At 47.6% G+C, this 25,080-nt stretch overlaps 2 protein-coding genes across 2 annotated transcripts; both read left to right on the top strand.

Moving 5' to 3' along the window:
- Positions 1 to 2,362: 2,362 nt before the first annotated feature.
- Positions 2,363 to 13,599, top strand: atp2b3b (ATPase plasma membrane Ca2+ transporting 3b). The gene is made up of 8 exons (XM_067239421.1): positions 2,363 to 2,372; positions 2,718 to 2,824; positions 3,514 to 3,705; positions 3,802 to 4,015; positions 4,130 to 4,341; positions 4,876 to 4,983; positions 5,453 to 5,635; positions 13,177 to 13,599. The coding sequence occupies exons 1-8, from the start codon at positions 2,363 to 2,365 to the stop codon at positions 13,597 to 13,599; spliced, it is 1,449 nt and encodes a 482-aa protein (XP_067095522.1).
- A 6,137-nt stretch (positions 13,600 to 19,736) lies between these two features.
- Positions 19,737 to 24,333, top strand: haus7 (HAUS augmin-like complex, subunit 7). Its single transcript, XM_067240341.1, has 9 exons — positions 19,737 to 19,805; positions 20,105 to 20,220; positions 20,559 to 20,626; positions 21,901 to 21,962; positions 22,191 to 22,366; positions 22,447 to 22,558; positions 22,957 to 23,169; positions 23,607 to 23,718; positions 23,818 to 24,333. Exons 1-9 carry the CDS (start codon positions 19,737 to 19,739, stop codon positions 23,994 to 23,996), a joined length of 1,107 nt encoding a protein of 368 aa, XP_067096442.1. The 3' UTR covers positions 23,997 to 24,333.
- Positions 24,334 to 25,080: the final 747 nt, after the last annotated feature.

Here is a 25,080-nt window from a genome sequence, read left to right on the forward strand (position 1 = left end):
TGCTCACGGGGAACCTCGTACCTTCCGTCCCAGAGACAGAGACGACATGGTCAAACAGGTCTGCCTTCTCTCTCTCTATCTCTCCTCCTCTATCTCTCCTCCTCTCTGTATCCTCCTCTCTATCTCTCCTCCTCTATCTCTCCTCCTCTCTCTGTCCTCCTCTCTCTCCTCCTCCTCTCTTGTCCCTCTCTCCTCCTCTCTCCTCCTCTTTTCCCCTCTCCCTCCTCTCTTCCCCTCTCCTCCTCTCTCCTCCTCTTTTCCCTCTCCTCCTCTCTTCCCCTCTCCTCCTCTCTCCTCTTCTCCTCCTCTCTCTCTCTCCTCCTCTCTATTTTCTCCTCCTCTCTCCTCTTCTCCTCCTTCTCTCCTACTCTCTTCTCTCTCCTCTTTGAAGTAAACCGTGGTTTTTGCTTCCAAGTTTACACTCCGGATACCTAAACCCACCTTTTCATTGGCTGTGCTGTAGGTGATCGAGCCAATGGCGTGCGAGGGACCTGAGGACAATCTGCATTGCATTCCGAAACCTGCCGGCCAATCCGAGAGCCGGACTGGGAGAGCGAGGCGGAGATAGTGACAGAGCTGACCTGCATCAACGGTGGTGGGGGATAGAAGATCCTGTACGACCAGAGGTAGTGTGTGTGTGTGTGTGTGTGTGTGTGGTGGGGGTTAGTGTGTGTGTGTGGTGGGGGTGTGTGTGTGTGTGTGTGGGGGGGGGGGTTAGTGGTGTGTGTGTGGTGGGTGTGTGTGTGTGTGTGTGTGGTGGGGGTTAGTGGTGTGTGTGTGTCATAGCTAAGCAACTCTCCTCCCTCTCTCTCTCTCTCTCTCTCACATTCTCTCTCTGTCCTTTTCTCTCTCTCCTCTACCCCTCCCCCCCCCCCCCCCCCAGGTACCAGATGCCATCCTGAAGTGCCAGCGTGCTGGCATCACTGTGCGCATGGTAACCGGGGACAACATCAACACGGCACGTGCCATCGCCGCCAAGTGTGGCATCATCCACCCAGGGGACGACTTCATCTGCATTGACGGGAAGGAATTCAACCGACGAATCAGGAACGAGAAAGGAGAGGTGAGTCAGGCTCCGAAGCAGAGAGGAGCACCAATTGGTGCACAGCATTGCTGGGTATCCCTGGTAACCCCCCCATCTCCCTCTGTGATTGGCAGGTGGAGCAGGAGCGCATAGATAAGATCTGGCCCAAGCTGCGCGTGCTGGCTCGCTCGTCCCCCACGGATAAACACACTCTGGTCAAAAGGTCTCTCTACCTCTCTCTCTCTCTCTAAACACACTCTGGTCAAAGGTCTCTCTACCTCTCTCTCTCTCTAAACACACTCTGGTCAAAGGTCTCTCTACCTCTCTCTCTCTAAACACACTCTGGTCAAAGGTCTCTCTACCTCTCTCTCGCTCTCTCTCTCTAAACACACTATGAGTCAAAGGGTCTCTCTACCTCTCTCTCTCTAAACACACTCTGGTCAAAGGGTCTCTCTACCCTCTCTCTCTCTCTCTATCTAAACACACTCTGGTCAAAGGTCTCTCTACCTCTCTCTCTCTAAACACACTCTGGTCAAAGGTCTCTCTACCTCTCTCTCTCTCTCTAAACACACTCTGGTCAAAGGTCTCTCTACCTCTCTCTCTCTATCTAAACACTCTGGTCAAAGGTCTCTCTACCTCTCTCTCTCTAAACACACTCTGGTCAAAGGTCTCTCTACCTCTCTCTCTCTAAACACACTCTGGTCAAAGGTATCTCTTTCTCTCTGTCTCTCTCTGTCTCTGGATGTGCACAGTTAGATGAGGTACTGTAGAGCAGTGTTTCTGAGCTGGTGGGTCTAACCCTAACCCAGCTGGTGTTAGATGAGGTACTGTAGAGCAGTGTTTCTGAGCTGGTGGGTCTAACCCTAACCCAGCTGGTGTTAGAGCAGTGTGTCTGAACCCAGCTGGTGTTAGATGAGATACTGTAGCGCAGTGTTTCTGAATGTTTCTGGTGTTAGAGTGTTTCTGAACCCAGCTGGTGTTAGATGAGATACTGTAGCGCAGTGTTTCTGAATGTTTCTGGTGTTAGAGTGTTTCTGAACCCAGCTGGTGTTAGATGAGATACTGTAGCGCAGTGTTTCTGAATGTTTCTGGTGTTAGAGTGTTTCTGAACCCAGCTGGTGTTAGATGAGATACTGTAGCGCAGTGTTTCTGAATGTTTCTGGTGTTAGAGTGTTTCTGAACCCAGCTGGTGTTAGATGAGATACTGTAGCGCAGTGTTTCTGAATGTTTCTGGTGTTAGAGTGTTTCTGAACCCAGCTGGTGTTAGATGAGATACTGTAGCGCAGTGTTTCTGAATGTTTCTGGTGTTAGAGTGTTTCTGAACCCAGCTGGTGTTAGATGAGATACTGTAGCGCAGTGTTTCTGAATGTTTCTGGTGTTAGAGTGTTTCTGAACCCAGCTGGAGTTGAAGGGACGTGTGCTTCGTCTCCATCAAAAAATCTAAGTTACCGAACTTCAGATGGTGCGCTTTTATTTTGAAAGGTGCTCAAGTCTCACGCATTCACCGTGAGACACAGAGGAGATAGTCATCTCGAGTTATACAGAGTTACCTAACCCTAACCCTAACCACCAATCAGAAACACTCTCAGCACCCCTGGGTCCTGAGGTCAGAGAGAAACAGCTCTAGACTTCTTGCAACATGTTTGGGTCCTAATGTGTATGTGTATGTGTGTGTGTGTGTGCATGTGTGCAGGCATCATCGACAGCACGGTTCTCGAGCAGAGGCAGGTTGTCGCGGTAACGGGGGATGGAACCAATGATGGGCCGGCGCTAAAGAAGGCGGATGTTGGTTTTGCCATGGTAACGCCAGTCTTCTAGTGTTTTGCCATGGTAATGCCAGGCTTCTAGTGTTGAGATGAAGCTCTAGATAATACTGAGCCTTCTGCTCAGGAACACTGGAAACATGTCTTACTTTAAAGCTAGGGTAGGTCATGTCTTACTTTAAAGCTAGGGTAGGTCATGTTTTCGAGAAACACTTTTGGTCACATTTGCTGAAATAAACTTCACATCCTGATAGCAGTTGATAAATCAAATGCTCTGACAGTAAAACAAAATAGATCTAGAATAAAATTACTGTAACAAACACGTCCAATCATTGCATTCGGACTGAATTAATGTGTTCTGGGGGAGTGGCTTTGAGGGGAGGGGGTGGGATATTTGGGGTTGTATTTCAAAGAAATAACAACAGGAGGGGAGGGGCAGAGGGGGGGGGGCAGAGCAGTGCTGAAACAAGGAGGGACTGTTCCACATGCTGAGCTGGTTAAAACAAGCGAGGGGTCTAGCCACAGTGAATCACCATAGAAAAGATTTGATAGGACTCTTTCCCCCTTCCCCCCACCCCTCCTCCCCCTCCCCCCCACACCCCTCCTACCCCTGCCCCCACCACTCCTCCTCCTTCGCCCCACCCCTCCCCCCACCCTCTTCCCCCTCCCCTCCCCCCCACCCATCCTCCCCCTCCCACACACGCCTCCTCCCCCTCCGTACGACAGGGTATCGCAGGCACGGACGTGGCTAAGGAGGCCTCAGACATCATCCTGACGGATGATAACTTCTCCAGCATCGTGAAAGCCGTGATGTGGGGGAGGAACGTGTACGACAGCATCTCCAAGTTCCTGCAGTTCCAGCTCACCGTCAACGTGGTAGCTGTTATAGTGGCCTTCACTGGAGCCTGTATCACTCAGGTAACACACACACACACTCAGGTAACACAGACACTCAGGTAACACACACACACTCACACACAGCTAACACCCCCCCCCCCCCCCCCCCCCCTGCAGGACTCCCCTCTGAAGGCGGTGCAGATGCTGTGGGTGAACCTGATCATGGACACCTTCGCCTCCCTGGCGCTGGCCACAGAGCCCCCCACTGAGTCCCTGTTGCTCCGGAAACCATACGGCCGCAACAACCCTCTCATCTCCTTGACGATGATGAAGAACATCCTGGGACACGGGATCTACCAACTCATCATCATCTTCACTCTGCTGTTCATAGGTGCACACACACACATGCACACACACACGGATACACATACACACACATACACACACCTCAGCTGTTTAACATCTCCATCTTTCTTTCCTTTCCTCTCCTCCCCTCCCCTCCCAGGTGAGCGTATCTTCAACATCGACTGTGGGCGTAACGCCCCCCTGCACTCGCCCCCCTCGGAGCACTACACCATCATCTTCAACACCTTCGTGCTCATGCAGCTCTTCAACGAGATCAACGCCCGCAAGATCCACGGGGAGAGGAACGTGTTCGACGGCATCTTCAACAACCCCATCTTCTGCTCCATCGTCCTGGGAACCTTCGTCATTCAGGTGGGGGTGGGGGGGGGAGGAGGAGGGAGGGAGGGAGGGAGGGAGGGAGGGAGGGAGGGAGGGAGGGAGGGAGGGAGGGAGGGAGGGAGGGAGGGAGGGAGGGAGGGAGGGAGGGAGGAGGAGGGAGGGAGGGAGGAGGAGGGAGGTAGGGGGAGGAGGGAGGAGGAAAGGGGAGAAGGGAGGGAAGTAGGGGGGAGGGAGTAGGAGGAGGGGGAAGGGAGATTATTGTTGTGATCCTGTTTCCTGGTGCAGATAATGATGATTTGATATCCTGTTTCCTGGTGCATATAGTGATGATGTAATATCCTGTTTCCTGGTGCAGATAGTGATGATGTAATATCCTGTTTCCTGGTGCATATAGTGATGATGTAATATCCTGTTTACTGGTGCAGATAGTGATGATGTAATATCCTGTTTCCTGGTGCAGATAGTGATGATGTAATATCCTGTTTTTACTGGTGCAGATAGTGGTGATGTAATATCCTGTTTCCTGGTGCAGATAGTGATGATGTAATATCCTGTTTCCTGGTGCAGTTTGTGATTGTCCAGTGGGGGGGGAAGCCGTTCAGCTGTGCTCCCCTGAACATGGAGCAGTGGCTGTGGTGTGTGTTCGTGGGCGTCGGGGAGCTACTCTGGGGGCAGGTGAGTCTTATCGTGTCAGCAGGTTTACCTGTGTGTTTACCTGTGTGTTTACCCGTGTGTTTACCTGTGTGTTTACCCGTGTGTTTACCCGTGTGTTTACCCGTGTGTTTACCCATGTGTTACCCGTGTGTTTACCCATGTGTTTACCCGTGTTTACTCGTGTGTTACTCGTGTGTTTACCTGTGTTTACCTGTGTTTATCATTTTTAACACTTTGGCAAACCCTAGCCTATCTAAAGCTCTGATAAATGATTGAAACCATAAATGATAAACTGCTCCTAAGCTGTAAGAGCTGCCAGTCTTCTCAGATGTGTGTTCATGTTTGTGCTTATATGTATCTTGTGTCTGACCATATATGTAAAACGGATGTTACATGTGAGGGTGTGTACAAGTGTGTTTCCGAACACGTGTGCATGTGTGATATCATCCCCCATCACTGATGACCACCGTCTTTGTTACCATGACAACAGGTTATCGCAACGGTACCGACGGATCGGTTACCGTGCCTGAAGGAGGCGGGGCTAGGTCTGGAGCCCAGCGACGAGGAGGGGGAGGAGCTAGCAGATGATGAGGACGAGATCGACTGCGCTGAGAGAGAGCTGCGACGTGGTCAGATTCTCTGGTTCAGAGGCCTCAACCGCATCCAGACACAGGTACGACCGCAACACCACCGCAACACCACCGCAACACGACGCCTTCTTGATCTACATGTAGCTTCTTATGCAGGGCTACTGTTGATGATGACCAGATGTATTCCCTTCTCTCTCTCTATCCATCTCTCTCTCCATCTTTCATTCTGTGCATCTCTCTCCTTCTCTCTCTCTATCCATCTCTCTCTCTCTCCATCTCTCCACCTTCATCTCTCTCCCTCCATCTCTCCATCTTTCTCTTTCTCTCTCTAACTTCTCTTTTCTCGTTCTCTCTGACTCTCTCGTTCTCCTTTGACAATTGTAACAAGCTTGCTTTCCTCTTTCCTCTTCCTGTTTCGCTTCTGAGGAGTAACAGAGCACGAAACCACACTCATCCAAACCCTAGTGTATGTGTGTGTGTGTGTGTGTGTGTGCGTGTGCGTGTGTGTGTGTGTGTGCGTGTGTGCGTGTGTGTGAGTATGCACAGGAATTCCTACAAGAGTGTTTGTTGACATTCAAGCAAAGTTAAAAGACAAAAAGCTGTTTAATGTGATCTCCATTGATTTGCTCTCTCTCTCCTCACACTGAGTCTACAAAACAGCAGCAGCAGCAGCGCTCTGTCTCTCGTGTTGAGCAACACTGAAGCTCATCCTCACCTCTCTCTCTTGGGCACTCAAGACAAGTGCTAAGATTATGGAGACGCAAACACACTCACTCACACACACTCACACACACACATACACACATACACACACACATACACTCTCACACCCACGCTCACTCCCGCACACACGCACAGCATTGCGGGTGGTGGCTAGCTGTCTAAGCGCTGTTCTCTGTGTGTCCTGCAGATGGAGGTAGTGAGCACCTTCAAACGCAGCGGCTCATTTCAGGGCGCTGTGCGGCGGAGGTCGTCCGTGCTCAGTCAGACCCACGACCCAAACACTGTCTCCACCCCCTCTCACGTAGCTCTGTCCAATCCCACAGCCCACACCAGCCCAGCGCCAGGGAGTGAGTCTGCCGCACACACACACACGCACACATGCACACACACACACATGCAAACAAGCACACACACACATATATACACACACACACACACACATACATACATACATGCAAACACACACATGTATACATGCACACATACATCCACACCTGGATATACACACACATACACACAAATTGGCCTGAACACAAAAACACACTATTTTCCCTCTCTCTCTCACTCTCTCACACACACACACTTGCACGGCACGTGGACTGTGGTTCTTCTCTGTGGTGAAGCTGCCTGTGTTTTTCTCTCCTTCCACCTAACTGCACTTTGGTCCTGGTCCTGGTCCTGGTTCTGGTTCTGGTCCTGGTCTGGTCCTGGCCTGGTCCTGGTCTGGTCCTGGTCTGGTCTGGTCCTGGTCTGGTCCTGGTCTGGTCCTGGTCTGGTTCTTTCCTGGGTTCTGTTCTGTGTTACAGTTTTTCTCAGTCGCTTTGGTGCATTTCTCACATCACTATTTACATTTGCACAACAGTTAATGCAGTTCTCAAAACAATTAGTACAAACTGCAAAACCTAGTTGATAACCCGCAAAAGCGTGTCACTTTCTCAAAATGGATAACTCATTCCTCAAAAGCAAGTATTCATGTCAATGAAAGTGTCAGTGTCATCAAGATGAAAAGTCCCGACACCATTGTTTATGAACAAGATAGTCAAATGGCTTTGTCATGTTTTCATTATGACAGTTTACTCTATAAATGTTTTCCAATGCAAAAAAGTCAGATCTTGGTGACACTACCTGAAAATGCTCAAGACAGCACTATATACTATTTGCACAGCCATTTGAAAAATACAGTAAAGTTACACATTACTGTATTTAGGGAGGTAAATGAGTACAAGACACTGAATATGTATGTTTCACATTTTTACTGCATATGCTCTTTGCAATTCTAATTTGTTCACAGCATTGTGCAAACGAAAAAATACACCCTTATTTATAACAAATACTTCACACACCCCTTCTCTTCAGTGAAAGCTGAGATTCACCTGAGAGAAATGGTTCAATTTAGGAGACATTTTCAGGAAAAATAAGTTTCTTTACAAAGAAAACTTTGTAAAATTTGCTTGACAGATTTTGACAACTAGTTCAACATTTTTGTATATAATGACTCAAACAATGAAATGAGGACTATTAGTTTTATATGGAATGACTATTCAGCATTCACAAGTATAGTTAATTTTGACTGACATGACATAAGCAAATGATGATGTTATAAAACAGCAGAGAGTTGTATGAAAGCAATTGATGCATGTCCAAACGCACTTGCAATTTGTTGGAAGGAATGAGAAACTGCTACTATGATGTGCACAAATGACTAAATGTTGTGGAGGTTGAACTAACTATTGTCCAAAGCGACTGAGAAAAACTGTAAAGTGGGGAAGGTGTGGGGCAGGTGTGGGGCAGGTGTGGGGCAGGCCTCCATCCTCTCTCTGGGTCTGTCTTAGTCTTTCTCTCCTTCACAGATAGACAGACAATCAGAGACAGACAGAGAGACAGACAGACAGACAATCAGAGACAGACAGAGAGACAGACAGACAATCAGAGACAGACAGACAGACAGACAGACAGACAGACAGACAGACAGAGAGACAGACAGACAGACAGATATATATATAGATAGACAGATAGACAGAGAGACAGACTGATAGATAGACAAACAGATAGACGGAGAGACAGACATACAGACAGATAGATAGACAGACAGATAGACAGAGAGACAGACAGACAGACAGACAGACAGAGAGACAGACAGATAGACAGATATATATATATATAGATAGACAGACAGAAAATGAGAGAAAATGGCGTCTCTTCCTGCACCGTGTGCTACTTCCTGTCTGTGGTTTTGATCAAGCGTGGTTGCCATGGTTTCTGCCACAGTAAATAGGAGGAGCGTGTGGTAAACGATGATGGACACTGATTCTGAGGAGGTCACCTGCCCCCCTGAGTTTGCAGGCGTCCTCACAAGTAAACCTTCGAGTATACACGACCCACATTGCAATGATGCTGCCCCTGCTCACAATGACGTTGCTGCTATGTCTCCTCTTCCATCACTCCCTCTCTCCTTTTCTCTCTCTCTTCTTCTAGTTATCTCTCTCTCTTCCCTAGTTCTCTCTCTCTCTCCTTGCTTCAATGTCTTTCCTCTCTCTTTTCTCTTTTCTACCTCTTCATCTCTCAATCTCTCTCTCTCTCCATCTCTCTCTCTCCATCTCTCTCTCAATCACTCTCCATCTCTCTCTCTCGCTCACTCTCCATCTCTCACTCTCTTTCTCTCTCTGTCTCTCTCGTTCCAGAAGATGTCTCAAAGGAAGCTCTGTCTTCACTATGATTTTACAGCTCTCTCCCTCCTTCTCTCCCCCTTCCTCTCTCCTCTGTTCCAGAAGGGATTCGGGTTCTAGCAGCCAGCTGAGATATTCTCTCCTCTGTGTTCAATGATTCATTTGTAGAGTTGTGTTGTAGAGTTGTGTAGAAGTATTTAGATTGTAACCAATCTAAATACAGATTCTCGTTACATGTCTTGATAAAATTTATTTAGAAGGATTCTCCTCATCTTTTTCTCTTAAGTCTATTTTTAGTTTTTTTTCATTTTCTCATAACTCCTTCATGTCATATCCTTTGATTTGTTTGTCTGTTCTGTGTGTGTGTGTGTGTGTGTGTGTGTGTGTGTGTGTGTGTGTGTGAGCGAGCTTGAATGTATTAGTGTGTGTACATGCAGTGTATGTGTGAGCGGGCTTGAATGTATTAGTGTGTGTACATATGTGTGTGTGACATGTGCTAGTGTCTTTGTGTCTGATGCAGTATTTCAGCATTTGACTTGAACATAGTCCATTTCTCTCGTGTGTGTGTGTGAATGTGTGTGTGTGAATGTGTGTGTGTGTGAATGTGTGTGTGTGAATGTGTGTGTGTGAATGTGTGTGTGTGAGCTTGTTGCCTGTCCATTCGTCAGTTCTCTGCTCCCTATCACAGTTCCATTCAAGACCACACACTTTGACAAGGCTTCCTTCCTTCCCTCCTTCTTTCCTTCCTTCCTTCCTTCCCTCCTTCCTTCCTTCCTTCCTTCCGTCCCTCCTTCCTTCCCACCTTCCTTCCTTCCTTCCCACCTTCCTTCCCACCTTCCTTCCCACCTTCGTTCCTTCCTTCCTTCCTTCCTTAGGATTGGGGTTATAGAGAGACAGAAGGGATGAAGGGAAGAAAAATCAAGTGTCAAATGTGGAAGGGAAATGACAGGAGAAAAAAGGGATGTATTTGTGCCCTGGGAAGGACCAATCGCCACGCTTTCTCTCTGAATAGCTTGATGCTGATTGGACAAAGTGATCAGTTGTGTCGCAAAAGCAAACGTAGCTCCACCCACTTTCCTCCCCAGGCTTTGAGATTCTCTGGTTCTTAACTGAACTACACTACCCATAATTAATAGCACACATGGGGCAATCACTCCCAATTAGCGCTGTGCCCCTGTGCAGTCTGGTATGTGTAGTTTATTGAGCTACACTACCCAGATATGTTGCTGTCCCTCTCAGAGTGATGTGGGAGGACGTTCAGAGTGGATAGACTGAGAAGTTGGCATGTTTTCTCCAGCTTTAGTAACAGGTAAATAATATCATAGTAGACTTCGAGGGTAGGGTTGGTTGTTGGGGTGGTGAGAAGGTTCTAGAAGGTTCCAAGTGTCTAGGAACCACTTGTAGATAAGGGTGTTCTAACGGCAGGCAGGCCCACGGGTTAAAGGTCAGAGGTCAGACAGTTTTGATCGTGGGAGGCACAGAACTCATCCATCGCTCCTCCTCCTGTCAGTCTGGATCTGGGTCTCTCCTCCTCCTCCTCCTTTCTTTATTCCCCAAAAGCTTTTTGATTTTTTTGAACATCCATCTTGTTTTTCCATCTAGTTCTGCTGTGTGGGCCAGATAGGGAGGAGGAGAGGGAGAGAGGAGGAGACAAGGGGAGGGGAAGAGAGGAGGAGAGAAAAGGAGGAGGAGATAGTGGAAGGGTGAGTGGAGGAGTGAGGAGGAAAGAGAGGGAGACAGAAGGAGTTGGATGGTGAAGGGAGGGAGAGAGAGGGGGAAGACAGGGAGAGATCTTCAGGCCTCTCTGGTCACAACGTGGGCTTATATACTCGAAAGTTTACAGTGGAGACGAATGAAAACATACAACCAAAACGCTGATGAGAGAGAAAGAGAGGATCTGATGTGTCTCATGTTACCTAACCTCAGACACACTCATTAGAAAAACAGGGAAGCATTAAACCAGCTGCTTGACCATCTCTGTCTGTCTGCATGTCTGTCTACCTGTCTGTCTGTCTGCCTGTCTGTCTGTCTATCTACCTGTCTGTCTACCTGTCTGTCTGCCTGTCTGTCTACCTGTCTGTCTACCTGTCTGTCTACCTGTCTGTCTACCTGTCTGCCTGTCTACCTGTCTGTCTGCTTGTCTGCCTGCCTGCCTGCTTGCCTGTATTTCTGTCTGTCTGTCTGCCTGTGTTCATTGTGCTCCTCCTTCCCTGGATGTGGTGTTGCATGGCGTGGTGTGAAGGTGTGCTGCATGGCGTGATGTGTGAAGGTGTGTTGCATGGCGTGGTGTGTGAAGGTGTGTTGCATGGCGTGGTGTGTAAAGGTGTGTTGCATGGCGTGGTGTGTAAAGGTGTGTTGCATGGCGTGATGTGTGAAGGTATGTTGCATGGCGTGGTGTGTGAAGGTGTGTTGCATGGCGTGGTGTGTAAAGGTGTGTTGCATGGCGTGGTGTGTAAAGGTGTGTTGCATGGCGTGATGTGTGAAGGTGTGTTGCATGGCGTGGTGTGTGAAGGTGTGTTGCATGGCGTGGTGTGTGAAGGTGTGTTGCATGGAGTGGTGTGTGAAGGTGTGTTGCATGGACGGACCTCCATGGCAGGAAGACACACATCTACCCGACTTAGGATCCATGAGCACACTCACTCACTTACACGCGTCTGCTGAATGTTGTTGTGAATGTGTTTTGAGTGTGAGCGTGTCCTTGTGTGTTAATGTGTGTGTGTGTTTACCTGTGTCTGTATGTATGTTGACTTGTGTTTGTGTTTACCTGTGTGTGTGTGTGTGTGTGTGTGTGTTTACCTATGTGTGTGTGTGTGTGTTTACCTGTGTGTGTGCGTGTGTGTGTGTGTGTGTTTGTGTGTTTACCTATGTGTGTGTCTGTGTGTGTGTTTACCTATGTGTGTGTGTGTGGGTGTAATGAGGCATAACCCTGCTGAAGCACTTTATTTGTCTAACCAATCACCTTGATTTACCTCACCGTTTAAACAATCACATGCATTGACTAATCACGTTAACTTTTGCTGTTTTACCATCTGTCAAGCTATACCTTCATCATCCTCATCCTCTGATCTGGGCTCTGCATCACTGCATGTTGTGCACTCACTCCCTCCCTCCCTCTCTTTCTCTCTCTCTCTCTCCCTCTCTTCTCTCTTTCTCTCTCTCTCTCTCTCCCTCTCTCTCTTTCCCTTCCTTTCTATCTCTCTCTCTCTCACACACTTTCCCTCTTCCCCTCTCCCTATTTATGTGTGTTTCCCATCTGACTTATTGACTTTGCATGTATGTGAAGCTTCTTGGTCACATGTTCAGGATACCGCTCATCAATTGGCTCCTGTTTCCTGCTCCGCTGCAGCAACCAACTGTGTGTGTGTGTGTGCGTGTGTGTGTGTGTGTGTGTGTGTGAGAGAGAGCATGTGTCAGTGTGTGTGTGAATGTGTATAAGTTTATGTCTGTGTGTGTTACTTTCTTGCGTTCACTGTTCTGTTACATATTTACACAGAACCAGCATTCACACACACACACACACACACACTCACGCATGAGTGTGATGTCTCAGTGGCTTGTTGCTGTGGTGACTGTGAATGCTGGTTCTGTGAGAGATCAGACGTCATCAAACTGAGTTGTTTATTCTTAATTTTTCTATTTTTCCTTCTTGGTGGATACTGAAGATCAGGTGGCTAGCTGGCCAGAAGTTAACCTGCTCAGTAAGAGCCACAGTATTCTGTGGTGGGAAAAGATTTGTCACCTTAAAGCACCTAGAAATCTAATGGTGCCCAAGTTCACCCTGGTGAAGTAGATCTCTTTGGTTGAACACCAGAGGTGTTCCAGACGTGTTCCGATCTGACCAATCAGGTTGAGTAGAGGGAGTCAGATGATGCTCTAGCCAGCTGTACAAAGAAGTGACCTCAAACTGAAGCCATCTGGCCAGAGGTATCCTCCTGTCTGTCTGTCTGCCTCTCTCTCTCCCTCTCTCTCTCTCTCTCTGTCTCTGTCTCTGTCTGTCTGTCTGTCTGTCTGTCTGTCTGTCTGTCTGCCTCTCTTTCTCTCTCTGTCTCTGTGTCTCTCTCTTTGTCTCTCTGTGTCTCTCTCTCTGTCTCTCTCTCTTTCTCTCTCTGGGTTCCCTTGTCGACTGCTTTCTTCTCTTCGCCTTCTCACTCCTTCTGTTTATCTCTCCCCCCACCCCATCCCCCCTCCCCCCACCCCACCCCCCCTCCCCCTCCTCCACCCCTCCTTGCGCCCAGATGCGGGTGGTGAAGGCCTTCCGTAGCTCGCTGTACGAGAGCCGGGAGAAGCCGGAGTCCCGGAACTCCATCCACAACTTCATGGCTCACCCGGAGTTCCTCATCAACGACCTCATCCACAACATCCCGCTCATCGACGACACCGACGTGGATGACGAATCAGAGCTCAGCAGATACCAGCACCCGGCCCTGCGCAAGCCCCCCCCACCCCCAGCCGTCCGAGCACGCCCCACACGCCCCTACCGGCAGCACAGCCTGCCCGTCACCCCTAGCAACAGGAACAACAACAACAACAGCAGCAGCAACCGATGCTACACCGGCGGCCGCGTGACTCCTAGCGACAGTAACCGTAGCAACGGCAGGGAAAGGCCCAGGCCCTGTTACCCTGTTGATCCCCTTTACTGTGTGGAGACTTCCTTATAACTGATGGGGAGGGAGGGGGAGAAAGGGGGAGGGAGGGGGAGAGAGGACACTGACAAGACATTTTCATCATCCAAATCCCCAGTGTAAGGATGGAGGGAAGGAAGGAAGGAAGGAAGGAAGGAAGGAAGGAAGGAAGGAAGGAAGGAGGGAGGGAGGGAGGGAGGGTGATAAAAAAAGAGACATTATCTAGGACTTCAGAAACACTAAACAAAACACCTTCCTCTCCGTTCACCCTGCTTCCTCCATCTCCACCTCACCCTGTCCTTCTCTCCCACACACACTCTCTCTCTCTCCCACACACACACTCTCTCTCTCTCTCTCACACACACACACCATCTCTACTCCCCCTATCCTCCTCTCCCCCACACACACTCTCTCTCTCTCTCTGTCGCTCACACACACACACTCTCCCACACACTCACAATCTCTGTCCAAGCGAGAGGGCAGGGAGATGAGGGGATGGACACAGCGGAAATAAAACTCCACTTCCCAGGATGCAACAGTGGATCAACAGGGTCATGTGACATCGGGGGATTTTATTGATGTTCCTCATTAGGATTATTATTATTATCACCACCATTATACCACAATATTGCCATTGCCAATCGTTATTGCTCTGATTATCATCTTAAATGCTACTCTTCTGTAATTCTTTTAGGATTGCTCTGCTGATTATGCTTTAACTACATCATGACCATTTAGTCATGTGATCTATTTATTTATATTTATTGATTATTTTTTCCATATGTTTTTTTAACTCAGAATTGTTCCATGAGTTCATGTGTTGTGTACTTTTGTTCTTTATTTGGGATGTTTCCCTCCTGAGTTGCTGTGCTGTGGAATGTCTCGTCTCTTATGAAAAACAACCAAAAATCAAAACAACAAAAAAATCTGAAATAGCAAACTAAGATTAATTTAAACATACTATTAACTAAGTAACAAAATGTCAGATAAAAACTAAATATAAAAAAACAAAAAACAATATGAAAAAAAATGTCTGGGCAGTGTCAACTTAATACAGCTTTCCTATTGGTCTCCGAGATCACCTGACACTGCCTGAGATTTTGGCCACACCCCTCATTACTCAGACTTCCCCTTCCTCTGAAGGTTAGGATAGTTTGTGTGTACCTCTACAAACATCTGCTGCATACTAGCTACTTCACAAAACAGATCCAAACGTTATCTTTATCTCTCTCTCTTTATCTCTCTCACTCTTTCTATCTTCCTCGCTTTCTCTCTCCCACTCTCTCTTAATCTCTCCCACCTTCTCACCATACAATGTTTGCTGTTACAGCTTGCTGCTTATGGAGCCGAAACCCTTTAAATGACAGCACCCAGTCACAGCGCCGGCCCTTTAAGACCCCCCCACTCCTCCCCGGTGCATCTCAAATCTCTCTGTAGGGTTCCCGTGTTCTCCATGTCTGCCACATAGCCCTCTCCAGAAGGAATCCGTCTGAGACTGTTGCCATGCCCCCAGGGGGAGGCTCAGTCTCATGAACCTGAGCAGACCATACAGGAACAGCAAAACCAGGCCCCTCCCTCTCTTCTTCATGAACCTGAGCAGACCATACAGGAACAGCAAAACCAGGCCCCTCCCTCTCTTCTTCATGAACCTGAGCAGACCATACAGGAACAGCAAAACCAGGCCCCTCCCTCTCTTCTTCAGTGTCCAATGGGAGCCATGATTTACATGAGGCCAAGGTCACAGGCTAACAGCCTGGCCAATGAGATCATGTCACCACTCACACACCATGGGCACTGGAAATGGCGTTTGGCAAGCTTTGAGATGCGTTTTCTCTCGTTTGGTGGGTGTGTCAGAGATGTCACCCAATCAGGCACGTAGAACCCCCACCCCCCCAGTATTATAAGGGCAGTGTACAGCTGCCAGAGTTACCTTTAAATAAACATCAAGCTGCATTTTGTTAGGGCTGGACACGCCCCCTTTCACTGCCATTAACAAGATCACATGATCAAACCTTAACCAAGGCATTAACCAATCACGTGACACGGAACATATCAGGACAGGACATGCTATATATATCACTCACTACCACACACTACAAAACACTACCACACACTAATACACACTATAACACACTAATACACACTACCACACACTAATACACACTACCACACACTAATACACACTACCATGCAGTAGAAACACGACACGCCGCGACATTCCTTCCCATTCCACGCCAACATTCCATAGAACGCTGGAACATTCCGAAGCGTCCATCACATTCCAATCTCAGTCAGCTGCTGCCTAACCCTAACCCCACTCCACCCCCCCCCCCCCCTCTAACCAGGAAATACTAAGTTTGCCTGCCCTCCCCCTAATCATGTCCCCATCACCCCCCTCCAGGGAAGGGCCAGAGCGTTGATGGGTAACAGACTGCCACGCCCACTCTAAGACCTCCCGAAGCCTTCAGACAGGAAGGTAGAAAGTTGAGGGGCTGGCATTGGCTCGTTCTCCATCTCGTTCTCCATCTTGTTCTCCATCTCGTTCTGATTCGAGGTACATGGGGTTCTCTGAGTATCCTGCTCACCTGTACCTTCTTCTAGACACGCCCCTCCGCCAGACCTGGCCAATCAAGAGGCAGACAGGCTGTGACATACTGCTGGTCTGTCCAATAGAAGCATGCGCTGGTATCATTTACTGTGTGTCACTTCATGTGTTGGTATTACGTTATAGTATGTCACTGCTTTGTAACTCTGCTTTCCCCTCCTCTCTCTCAGTCTCTCTCTCACACTCACACACATACACACACATACGTACACACAGGTTCACGTACACCCACTAAAAGAAACCAGGAGACTTAATGCCGCTGGTATTCTAACCTGTACATTTGTACTCCTTTTATCCAACTTGTTAATGTATTTTAACCTCAAATAACTTATTATTTCCCAGACCTAACACACACGCACACACAGGCAAATATTTCATCCATCCTGGAATATTGTTTCATTATGATGTTGTGAGGGAAGCAGAAAACACAATGTGAAAAGAGTATATAATATATTTAGTATAAAAGTTATAAATTATTGTACAACAGCAGTTGTGTACATATCAGAAGTGCACAAGTGTGTCTTTAACAGGTGGTCTCCTGATACCTTTACTTTTTAGATGTTTTAGTTATCTCTTAATTTTACTTTTACTATTTCTTTTTGTAAAGAAAAAGACATATAACATGTAAGTGCTTGTATATTATTATTACTATTATTATTATCAACTCAAATGATAAATGACGGTTACTATTATTATTATCATTGCTATCATCCTTGTTAAAATTATAATTGTTATTTATTATTATCCAGCGGTGCTCCCACTGTTCTAGAACTAGAACAGTTCTGGAAGGGTCTCATTCTCCTGAGAGTTTTAGAACTAGAACAGTTCTGAAAGGGTCTCATTCTCCTGAGAGTTTTAGAACTAGAACAGTTCTGGAATTATGTCATCCTCCTCAGTGTTCTAGAACTAAAACAGTTCTGGAAGGGTGTCACTCTCCAGAGCGTCCTCTCAGAGCTGCAGTTCCTGAACAGACTAGAACAGCGTTGGGAGGGTGTCAACGTTGGGGAGGGGTTTCCTTCAGCAGAGTAGTTAGGGGACGAGGTCAGAGGTTGTGTCCGAGACAGACCACTGACAGACTGCAGAAGCTCTGTTGCATTGTGGGTAGGCTGCATGGGAGGCGCTCTAAGTATTACTGCCATCTCACTGATTAAAGACAAACACATTTAGAGACGGTCATATCCACCAGGGTTTCATCCTGTTGTAAATATTATGTGTAGAACGGTCTTTGTTGCACATTTCAGCGCTGTTCTTCGATCAACAGGCAAATGCAGCACTAACAGTGCTAAAATGAAAAAGACCAACAAAAAGATTTTGAAGAAAAAAAAATGAAACAATGTTCAAACTATTGAATATATATAAGAATTACTTGCCTGTTACTTAAGCGAATAAGTACCTATATATGAGAGGATCACACCTGTATGCTGTAGAATAATCTGTATTGTAAGACAGTTTACAGGGAGGGACTCACACCTTTTGTCTGTATGAAAGAAAAAAGACATCAAAGTATTCTACAATAATAACTTTGACAAGTGTATGTTTGTCTGTGTGTTATTGCTTTTCCTAAATCTATTATTCTGTGATCATCTACACTGGTCTAAACCATGCATATGACAGTTTTGTGAAATCTTGATGTCACTCTAAAGATTGATTGAGATATATTTGTCAAAGCTTTTGTCGAGAACGAACATACTGCTATGGAAGCAAATCAGTGACATAATGTTTAGATTTTTAAAAGGCATTGAATACTTAATATTGAAATTTAAACACCACCGAATTGTTGGTTTTGAATTCACCTCAAACCGCCAAACCCTAACCCCCTCAAAATTGAAATATGAATTTATTTCAATGAAAAAAAAGAAATCTGATCCAAAAATGCAAGCTTCGGTAATTCAGGTTGCTCAAATTGGAACAGTAAAATTCAGGTCCCCAAAATGCAATGATTCCAATGCAAAATTCGAATGCAAAATTCGAATGGTGAGGTTCAGATACCCAAAATTTGAGGCAAAAAAAATCGAGATGAAAAAAATCTGATTGCAACATCCGGGATACCAAGGATAGGTAAGGCAATCGAGCCTGAATGCAATCGAACCATCTAATTTCTCCGAACCATGTCTATGTTTTTATCCTTGGTATCCCGGATGTTGCAATCTGATTATTTTTACATGTACAATAAATTAAAATTTCAATTTTAAAGAGGTGAATTAAAAACCAACAAATTTGTTGGTGTTAAAATGTCAATATTAAGTATTCAATGCTTTTTAACATTTAAAACATTATGTCACTGATTTAATGCATTCTTAAAGGTGACATGACATGAAAACTTCACTTTAGGAGGTTATTTAACATTAATATGAGTTCCCCTAGCCTGCCTTTGGTCCCCCAGTGGGTAGAATTTTCGATCGGTTTAAACCAAGCCCTGGGTGTTCTTCTCCGCCTTTAAGAAAATGAAAGCTCAATTGCTCTGTTTGAAAATCTCCTCTTTGTTACGTCACAAGGAGGAAGGTTACCTCCCCTCTCTCTGCTTTGCCCGCCCAGAGAATCTGGCCGCCCATAAGAAACTGAGCTACGACCGTGCAAGTGTTTTTATCCTCGAGAGACATCATGGCTTGCAAACAAACGAAGCATTACATTTGCTCAGTTTGGATGTACAAAGGAAAACAAAAATATTTTTACAGTTCCTTCATCAGAGCCTCTGAAGACCCAGTATCTTAATTTAATTTTCTCTGGAAATGCGCCTACACAACTTCTGTTGTAGGCGCATTTGTTTTGTATGTCTGCGCCAAACACTTCAGCCACGACTGTTTCCTCAACTTGAGCTAATACAAAACTGGCCTTGTTGAAATTAAATTCTGGATCAGTACTAACTGTCCTTCGTCCAGCTACTAACCTCGGACAAGTAAGTTAATTAAAGCTATATCATTTTGTAGCTTTACTGTATATGGTTACCTAGCTTGCTACCCTTAGAATGTATGGCGTGAAATTAGTGCCAGGAGAGCGAGCTCTGTAAAAACGATTTGTAACTTGCAAAAAAAATTTGTGTCTCCGTAGAAGAAGGCGGGAACTCTGCTCCCAAAACCATCTAAGCCAATCAAATATAGCCATTTCTGTGTCTAGTATCATTGGACATTTTCGTCTGTCTATCACACAAATAACGTCAGCGAATAAGAACAAAACTAGAATGCTGATGATTTCAATGGCGAGTCATTTGGTAAGTAGTTCAAAATATCCATGGGAATGTATCTTTAATGCAACATTTAAAGATTATTCGGTTCCCCTCCGCTCCTCATTAGCATTTAAAGCTACAGACACCAAAACTGCGCATTCTGAGGAAAGCTCCTTGTGGGACTGCTAGTAGTGGCTGTAATTCTGCACCAAGGCTGAATTTCGGGAAAGAGACTTCTGATACAGTATTTGGGGACCACTAAGGCCTATATAAAATCATCCAAAAACAGCATGTCATGTCTCCTTTAAAGAACGGTTTTGAAATGTGTTGCACTAATGTCAATTGATCATTAGAGGGCAGTATTGCATTCATTCACAAAATATACGTCATATCCGTCCAACTGTCATGGAAGGGAAGATGGCGGGTGCTTTGAAAGAAAATCAACTCGCCCTAAATGTTTACACCGCTCTACAGGTGAACACGTTTACTTACAACTGTAACCTTTACTTTGTATGGCGTTAGGAATCCCAGCAAGCTGTACTGTTGGATGTATCAACATAGAATGCGCCGAGTCAATCTTATCAACACATTGGCCAGCTTGCTGTATCCTACAAAGCTAACTGGCTAACGTTCCGGCTGTTAATGCTACTGTATAACTATATAGTTAGTTTATTTATAAATTTAGTAACTATAACTATACAGCTAAGCGGACTCTATGCGGGCACAAGTAGGATCATAATAATATCGACATCGTGTTGTTTCATACTGCGCAGGCGGCGTCGTGTGCGTTGGTGGAGGGACTGTTTCTCCGCGAGCCTGCCAGTATGCTGGATCTTCTGTGCACGCCCTCCCAGCATCGCACCGATATCCTCACCTGGATTTGTACCACGTGAGTTGCTGTAACTATGTAAACGGTATCTGTCGAGTATCTTAACTTAAGTAATCGGCGCTCTTCCCCTCTCTCTTCCTCTCTCCCCTCATCTCTCTCCCCCTCATCTCTCTTCCTCTCTCCCCTGAACTCTCTCCCCCTCATCTCTCTTCCTCTCTCCCCTCATCTCTGTTCCTCTCCCTCATCTCTCTTCCTCTCTCCCCTCATCTCTCTCCCACTCATCTCTCTTCCTCTCTCCCTCCCCCCTCATCTCTCCCACTGTCCATCTCTCCCACTGTCCATCTCTCACCCTCCTCCTCACTAACATTTGGTCTCCCCCTCTTTCTCTCTCTCTACAGCATCAGTCCATCTTTGAGTAAGAGGCTCTCCTCCATAAGGACTAGAGACCCAGACACCCTGAACCAAGGTGATGAGCACACTACCACACCTCCACTACTACCACACCTGCACTACTACCACACCTGCACTACTACCACACCTCCACTACTACCACACCTCCACTACTACCACACCTCCACTACTACCACACCTGCACTACTACCACACCTCCACTACTACCACACCTGCACTACTACCACACCTGCACGACTACCACACCTGCACGACTACCACACCTGCACTACTACCACACCTCCACTACTACCACACCTCCACTACTACCACACCTGCACTACTACCACAGCTGCACGACTACCACACCTGCACGACTACCACACCTGCACTACTACCACACCTCCACTACTACCACACCTGCACGACTACCACACCTGCACGACTACCACACCTGCACTACTACCACACCTGCACTACTACCACACCTCCACTACTACCACACCTGCACTACTACCACACCTGCACTACTACCACACCTGCACTACTACCACACCTCCACTACTACCACACCTGCACTACTACCACACCTCCACTACTACCACACCTGCACTACTACCACACCTCCACTACTACCACACCTGCACTACTACCACACCTGCACTACTACCACACCTCCACTACTACCACACCTGCACTACTACCACACCTCCACTACTACCACACCTGCACTACTACCACACCTCCACTACTACCACACCTGCACTACTACCACACCTGCACTACTACCACACCTCCACGGCTACCACACCTGCACGACTACCACACCTGCACTACTACCACACCTCCACTACTACCACACCTCCACTACTACCACACCTGCACTACTACCACACCTCCACGACTACCACACCTGCACTACTACCACACCTGCACTACTACCACACACCAGATTGTAGCTGAGACATTTCATTTAGCTGAGATGTGCTTACTTTGCGATGTGACTGGTACATACAGACTTAATCTCTGAACACTGAAACACTGTTAGAATGATGTCCTTGATCTTCTGCTGTGCTTTGTAAAACCACCAGGCGTGCTTTAATACGTTCATTCTTCATTCTCATGTTGACCTTTAAAGCAGTGCAGGGCTGGCCCTGGATTACATTGATGATTCGTTATCAATCATAATAATTATAATAACAATAAAAGAGTTTCAAGCTGTTTTTGTATTTTATGTAGTAAGACTGTGATTATAATGTACTGTAGGAAGACGCTTTACAAATACAATTTATTATTATGATGTAATAATGTAAATATTTCCTCTCTTTCTCACACACTCTCTGTTCTAAGAGCTGGCTGGCTTTGGGCATGAGATGATGTTGTGTGAAATAAATGACCTGGACTTGATCAAGGTAAGAAGGGAGGGGAGGAGGGAGGATGTGGTTGAGGAGGAGAGGAGGGAGGGTGTGGTTGAGGAGGAGAGGATGGAGGGTGTGGTTGAGGAGGAGAGGATGGAGGGTGTGGTTGAGGAGGAGAGGAGGGAGTGGTTGAGGAGGAGAGGAGACATTCACAAACGTGGGAAGTTTAGTATTGGCTTTGTGTACTGCCATTACATTCTCACTCAATTTCCCCCCCCCCAGGGTAGCGTGTGCCCCCTGCGGCAGCTGCAGTTCCTGGAGCAGCTCCTAACTTTGGTCCCAGGCTGCGTGGGGCCTGCTGGAGACAGCCTCCTGAGAGAGCTGTTTAACCCAGAGGCTCAGTCCTGCCTCACACACATCCTCCAGCCCTCCCTCAACCCCTGGCCTGTGGACATCAGGTATCCCTCTGTCTCTGTATTTCTCTCTGTCTCTTTTTTAACTTCCCCCCTCCTCACTAACCTCCTCACTTTCTCTCCAGGGCTCCTAGGAAAGGTCTGAGGTCAGTACCCAGCATGCCAAGGGCTAGGACTGATGATGTCACAGCCCTCCTCCAGTCCACCCAGACTGCCCTCGAGCAACTACAGGCAGAGGTCAGTATGTATGTATGTATGAATGTATGTATGTACCAGAGGTCAGTATGGAAGTAAATGATGTAAATGTAAATTCAGTAAATGCTGAATGATGTGGTGTGTGTAAGTGCTTTTAAATTAGTGAATAGTCCTCTTTCTCTACCTTCTCTCTCCACCTCCTCTTCCTCCCTCCCTCCCTCCCCCTCCTGTCCACCTCCCCCTCTCTCCCTCTCCCTCATCCTTCGTCTCCCTCCTCTCTCTCTCCCTCCTTTTCTCTCTCCTCTCTTTCTCTCCCTCCTCTCTCCCTTCCTGTCTCTCTCCCTCCCCTTCTCTCTCCCTCCTCTTGCCCTCCTATCTCCCTCCTCTCCTCCTCTCCCCCTCTCCCTCCCCCTCCCTCCCTCTCTCTCCTCCTCTCTCAGTGTGAGTTCCTGCGTGGCGAGGCTCAGCGTCCCAGCGTGTTCTCTGCGTGTGCGCTGCGTGTGGCGCTGTGTGACCTGCTGCAGCTCATGGCTGTGTTCAGCCGTGTGTACGATGCTGACCTCAGGCCCTACTGCAGCAGAGCGCCCCCCAACCCCAGCACACACACACACACCTTCAGCAGAGTACACCAGCTGCTGCTGACCTGCAGCACGGTACACACACACACACACTACACTTACTTACACAGCAGCACACTTTCATTCTTTCACTTTCAAGATCTTTCACTCACATTGTCACTTTATTTATTTCTCCTCCCCTCCCTCCCCCTCCCTCTCCCTCCCCCCCTCCCTCCCTCCCTCCCCCCCTCCCTCCTTCCCCCTCCCTCCCTCCCCCTCTCCCTCTCCCTCCCCCTCTCCCTCCCTCCCCCTCTCCCTCCCCCTCTCCCTCCCCCCTCCCTCCTTCCTTCCCCCTCCCTCCCTCCCCCCCTCCCTCCCCCTCTCCCTCCCCCCCTCCCTCCCTCCCCCTCTCCCTCCCCCCCTCCCTCCCTCCCCCTCTCCCTCCCCCCCTCCCTCCCCCTCCCTCCCTCCTTCCCTCCCCCTCCTTCCCTCCCCCTCTCCCTCCCTCCCCCTCTCCCTCCCCCTCCCTCCAGGAGCTGGGAGTGTTGCAGCAGGTATCTGAGGTGTGTGAGTGTGTGGTGGAGACTGTGAGGGACGTCAACACAGGAGCTCTGCACTGGAGACATGGAGAGAAGCACCCCCTTTGTAGGTACACACACTGTCGCACACACACACTCTCGGCGCACACACACACTCTCGCACACACACATTCACTGACTCACTCACTGTGTGTGTGTGTTCCAGCGGTCCAGTTGGAGGCTCTGTCCGGTAGATACAGAGACTTCCTGCATCATCAGAGACTTCCTGCATCATCAGGACCCTCCAGCCAGGACCCAGAGCTGCTCTGCTCTGACCCTCCGGCCAGGACCCAGAGCTGCTCTGCTCTGACCCTCCAGCCAGGACCCAGAGCTGCTCTGCTCTGACCCTCCGGCCAGGACCCAGAGCTGCTCTGCTCTGACCCTCCAGCCAGGACCCAGAGCTGCTCTGCTCTGACCCTCCGGCCAGGACCCAGAGCTGCTCTGACCCTCCGGCCAGGACCCAGAGCTGCTCTGCTCTGACCCTCCAGCCAGGACCCAGAGCTGCTCTCACACTGAATGGCCATCAAAACATGTTTTAATGTCACACTTTTACAGTTGGTAAAACTATTAAAAAAGTTATGAATTTCATTCAGATGTATTCATAGGCTTGTGAGCAACGTGTATAAATTTGTTTAAATTACAACTTTTATTTACTGTAATTGTGTTCTTTGTCAATATAAATTCTGACTGGAGTTTCACAAATATTGAATATATTCAATCATGAAACTGGTGTTGAGTTTTCATTGTCAGATTGTGTTCTAGGTTTGGGTGTAGCTCAGTGGTTAGAGCATTTGACTGCAGATCAAGAGGTAGCAGGTTCAAATCCCCCCATAGTAGGCCTGCTTGGGAAAAGGCAGGAGGTGTGAGGGGGAGTCGGACCTTGTTGAAGGTTCTCAAGGCTGTCTGAGACGTGACTGGTGACCAGGTGACCAGGAGGAGACACCAGGAGAGAGAGAGGAGAGACCAGGAGAGAGAGGAGAGTGTCTGAGCACACAGACTTGTCAGTCAGATGTCTGGAAATGATTTATTTTACCTGACAAATCTGAAACTTACCGGTTATGTTTCAAAAAACTGAACAGCGCTTCACCAAACGTAAGACGTTTCCTTGTGTTTGGAACACGTAGAGTGTGGGTTCTTACAGCACTTATCCCATTAGAAATGATCCATTAATCACTGTAGGAAGGACAAGTGTCACAACTATTGTGCCTTCAGCAATATTAATGCTTTTCTCCTCCACCTCTCAATCTCAGAGAAGGTGGGACATTGTTGAGATAAGGCCAACCGTCACTGCTCACAAAAGTCTTAAGCTGAATGAGTCATCTTGTCCATTCATGCAAAACCCTACAACAACTTTGATAAGAGAAGTTGGTATCTACTATCCTGCCTTGTCAAACACATCAAACCCAGAGGAGGCGTTGTTCTTTAGCAC

Source organism: Osmerus mordax, chromosome 7 (assembly GCF_038355195.1).
Source record: "Osmerus mordax isolate fOsmMor3 chromosome 7, fOsmMor3.pri, whole genome shotgun sequence".
NCBI lineage: Eukaryota > Metazoa > Chordata > Actinopteri > Osmeriformes > Osmeridae > Osmerus > Osmerus mordax.